Source organism: Mangifera indica, chromosome 12 (genome assembly GCF_011075055.1).
Source record: "Mangifera indica cultivar Alphonso chromosome 12, CATAS_Mindica_2.1, whole genome shotgun sequence".
NCBI lineage: Eukaryota > Viridiplantae > Streptophyta > Magnoliopsida > Sapindales > Anacardiaceae > Mangifera > Mangifera indica.
This window is the reverse complement of record NC_058148.1, coordinates 4,511,369-4,515,819: the sequence shown is the minus strand read 5'-3', so window position 1 is coordinate 4,515,819 and position 4,451 is coordinate 4,511,369. Positions and strand designations below refer to the sequence as shown.

Sequence of the window (4,451 nt, the reverse complement as noted above, 5' to 3'; positions counted from 1 at the left end):
ATTATAGGAACTTCAGATATGAAAGGACTAGCAAGGGATTGATAGAGGACTAGGCGTCTCAAGCAAGGGAATGGGCGTACCAGGCATGGGAATGGATGTCCCAGTCAAGGGGATGGGTGGCCCATTTTGGGAATGCGCATCCACGTTCATTTGGTAAAAATTCTCAAAAATTCTAGACTTGCAAGGACAAGCATAAGACTAGCAAATGAATAGGCGTCTCATGTCTAAAAAGTTGAAAACATAAATTTCTATTATCTTTCAATCATAAGAATTTGAGCAATATTATGTTACCTATTTTTGGTACACAATTCATGTACATAGTGATGTATCATCATACAATTAGATGATTTTAAAACATATGTCATCATATGATAAAGAAATATCCAATCACATGATGACACCTCATTTATGTACACAAATTGTGTACAAAAAAATGGTTATACATAATTTTATTGTAAGAATTTTATGTCATTGATTTAATTAGCTTATTAAATATAAATAAACAACTTTAAACTTAGTTTTAACATAATCAAAATACTTAGAGATCTAACAATTTTTAAAAAGAGTATAAATAATTAGTCGCTAAAATCATGAAAATATAACTTATAACAACTTGATATTTATCTACTCGTTATTTTTCTCTCGCTATAATGTCAATTTTTTTGAAGTGTTCACTTGTTTTTACAATTACTATTATTAGAATTTTGATTGATGTGTAACTGTTTACAAATAAAAAATTCTCAAATAAATGTTAAAATAACTTTTCTAAATAATAATTTAGAGGAAATTTATATGGATCAACTAAAAGGATTTATTAAACTTAATCAGATAAAAGTTTGCAAACTTGTTAAATCTCTTTATGGTTTCAAACAAGCTCCCAAGTAATGACATGAAAACTTTCATTATATGATGCTTTCTAAACAAAAAATATTTTTATTTTCAGGAAAGATATGAATGCTAATGTGGATACAAAACATTTTTTGTCAAATAATTTCAGTATGAAAGATTCTGGTATCGTTGATGTTACCGTAGGCATTAAATTTCTGAAAAATTATGATGGTTTTATTTTGTCTTAATCTCATTATATAGCAACATTTTTAAACAAGTTGAATTACTTTTATGTTTCTTCTGGTGGCATTCCTTCTGACCCATCTGTTAAATTAAGGAAAAATGAAAAGAATAGCGTTTTGCAATTCAATACAAAATATTTATAAATTATTGGTTCTTAATTTCATTTGGCTAATTACACTAGACTAAGCAAAACTTATATAGTTGATATATTGGGTAGGTATACTGATCATAATCCTAGTAATGCACATTGGTCTGCTTTAAAACGGGTGTCTAACTATCATGAAGGTACTGTAATTTGTGGAATTCATCATTCTAGTTGTCCTTAGTAGTAAAGGGTTTTAGTGATGCTAACTGGAGTTCTGATTATGATGAAACAAAATCAATTAGTGGTTAGGTTTTGACTTTAGGAGGTGGTGCAATTTCTTGGAAATCAACTAAGCAATATGGATACTGAATTTATTACATTTAAACATTAATTACTAGAAGCTGAATGGGTCAAAATTTTGTCGAATGGTATGCCAATTTTGTCTAAACCTATACCTTCTTTTCATAGCATTGTGATGGTTACGCTAATTGCTACAGATAGAGTAAAAATTATAAGGCCAAAAGACTATTTTCGGTCTGAGAATTCTTTTAGTTACACGACAAAAGCTCTAGCGGATTATCGTATCTTGGATCTATTTTTTTAATATCAAAAGTTGAAATTATTTTACCTTTTCTACGGTTTTGGTGAGCATTGTTGATAAATTTTTGGTTTAGGAAGAAGAACATGAATGAAAATTTCTAATGTAACGGAGGTATTTCTTCCCTAAAGATAGCGCTATAGCATACTTAAACCCACGAACATATCTAACTCTTTTTTCCATTAAATTTGGACAAATGACTATTTTCCACCTAAGTTTTAGTGTAATCTAAAAAATACCTCTACAGTAGTAAAAAAAACCAAAATACTTATCTATAGACTAACTTCTGTTAAAATTTTCTATTAGAAAAAAAGGTAAAATCGTTATTTTTCTCTAAATCCTCAAAACTCTAAAATACAAAATAATTGGTCTTCCTATTTTGTATGATAAATTTTCTACACATGTATGTAATTTTAAAACATACATAATATGCATATTTTAAGAAATAAGTAATTACACCCAATTATTACCGGATGAACTTTTACTTCTTAATGCAAACATAGGAAGACCAAATACAGGACATTGATTAATTTCATCAATATGAAGACATGAAAATAGAGAAACATATAAACTAGGTTTTTTTCACCACCTAATACAGTAAACTATGTTTTGAAATTCAAGTTTTAAAAAAAGTCAAGTTCTTAGACTTGTAATTTGTTTACTTATACAATTCTCTGGAGCTCAAGTCAATTTCCTGGAGTCCAGGAAACTTTTCTGCCGTGGCTCACTGGATGAATTGTAATCGAGAAAACTCGCGAAGTCTGTGGGCTTGTACCGACTCGGATTGGCTTCGTTGACGAGTTTTGGCGCCGGCTGAATCATTCTATTGAAGGGCAAGCTGTGCAAGGAAGCAACCGAGATTCTAGACGTTGAAGTAGCAAGAACCCTGTGGAGTACACTTTGGTATTTTCCATTGCTAAATATCTATATTGTCAACAAACAAAATCTAATCAAAGAGCTGTTAGTTTATGAGCATGAGTAGAAATATTCAACGTTCTTTACTGTTTAATATAAGAAACTTAAATTGATTATTTAGAGTATTTTAGTCGTATTTGTCACATTACCCAAGCCTCATAAGAAAAATATTTTGATCTAGTTTAGATATTATTGTAATTACCTCAAGGTGGTCTCCAACGTTGACAACAAATGAGTTAGGAATTGGCTCCACGTTGACCCAGTTCCCTCCATGCAGAATTTGAAGGCCTTTCACTAGCTGATCTTGAAGAAGTAGTGTAAGAAATCCATAATCTGAATGGGGAGTCATGCCTAGAGTTAACTCTGGTTCAGGGCATGAAGGGTAACAATTCATCACTATGAGTTGGCTTCCATCTTCAAATTCTTCTAAACCACAACTTCCATTTTTACTTTCATCTTCCTCTTTACTGTTTTCCAACAACCCAAGGTTCTCTAAAATCGCATCCACCAGCATAAGATACAAGTTTTTCAGTTCTTTTGAGTAGTCAAATGTCGTCTGCCTGTTCAAACATTCAAGTAAACTTCAAACTAGGAAACTTATATAAATTTTAAGAAGCAGACCAACTGAAGACTCTACCACATGTAAACTAGCTTTTGATTTTTTATTTTTGTGAAAATTGTAACTAGTTGTTAATCACTACTATATATATGTATATATATTTCCACCTCAAATCTGTAGGAGAAGAAGGCCAAAGAGGAAGAACATCTGAATAGGGTTGGCAACTAAGCTTCAAGAAATCCCTCCAACAAAATACTGAATCTTTGTTTTGGTTAAAACTTGTTCCACATCTAACAGCTGAACCCATATCTGTTGACATGTACTTCGATCTTTCCTCGAAAGGAAGCTTGAAGAATCTTTTCGCTACATCAAACATGTTGCTGATAACTTGATTTGGAATTCCATGATTCACCAACTGCATGCATGCATTATCCCGGAAAAAAATGGATATATAAATACAAGTTTCATCTCTTACTATCACAAAAAAATCTCAAAAACACCTTTTACACCACCGGAGATAAATCACGTATTTGTTTCAAAGATTTAATTAATTTATGTAAACTTACCTGGAAGAATCCGTACTCTTCACAGGCTGTCGCGAGAGAATTGAGGACATGGGATCTGTTTGAACCTTGCAGCTGGGAAAAATCAATAATGGGTAAATTGAGATTGTGGCTTGAGGAGTTAGTTGATGTATAACTCAAGTTGGGACGTTCCAAGGGAGGCAAAATGTACTTAGTTGGAACATTCTCGATGCCTTTCTTGCAGAGATATATGACTCCCTTCTGGGACAGACTTTCTGGCAGCTCATTCTCTCTCTCGGTTTCAGCTACCAAATTCATCGCAGGAGACATGGGTGCACAAAATCTAGCTAATTAAATCCTGTAAAATCTTGATTAATTAGCTTAATTGTGATTTGAGTGATGGTGTGAAGAACAGTTTGCGAAGAATGGTCCATGTTTATAGGAGGAAATGGAAGAAAAAAGAATTTAAGCGGTAATAGGTAGAATTGCACGTGGAAGAGCTAGACTCATTCTTGGGCTTATTATTGCATGGAACAGTGACGGTTGGAATTTCTTTTCGTCTTGGACGAAGTTTGGTCAAACCACGAGGCTACGAGAGAACTGATGAATGTTAGAGAAGGAACATGTGAGCAAATAATACGCATACTCTTTCGGATAATAAGGATATACTAATATAAGGTTAGATATTATTTTATTTTT

The 4,451-nt window shown here is 32.4% G+C and overlaps 1 protein-coding gene across 1 annotated transcript; it reads right to left on the bottom strand.

Moving 5' to 3' along the window:
• Positions 1-2,259: 2,259 nt before the first annotated feature.
• LOC123193663 (probable 2-oxoglutarate-dependent dioxygenase SLC1) lies at positions 2,260-4,208 on the bottom strand. Its single transcript, XM_044606726.1, has 4 exons — positions 3,795-4,208; positions 3,396-3,643; positions 2,872-3,229; positions 2,260-2,678 (listed from the first exon to the last, which is right to left on the bottom strand). Exons 1-4 carry the CDS (start codon positions 4,080-4,082, stop codon positions 2,436-2,438), a joined length of 1,137 nt encoding a protein of 378 aa, XP_044462661.1. The 5' UTR covers positions 4,083-4,208; the 3' UTR covers positions 2,260-2,435.
• Positions 4,209-4,451: the final 243 nt, after the last annotated feature.

What these genes read in the sequence shown, in the direction of transcription:
- LOC123193663 (XM_044606726.1), bottom strand. Translation starts at nt 4,082, where the DNA reads ATGTCTCCTGCGATGAATTTGGTAGCTGAAACCGAGAGAGAGAATGAG. An exon ending in AAGAGTACGGATTCTTCCAG is followed by an intron (nt 3,644 to 3,794) that starts GTAAGTTTACAT and finishes GCATGCATGCAG; the next exon opens with TTGGTGAATCATGGAATTCC. An exon ending in TCTTCTCCTACAGATTTGAG is followed by an intron (nt 3,230 to 3,395) that starts GTGGAAATATAT and finishes ATGTTTGAACAG; the next exon opens with GCAGACGACATTTGACTACT.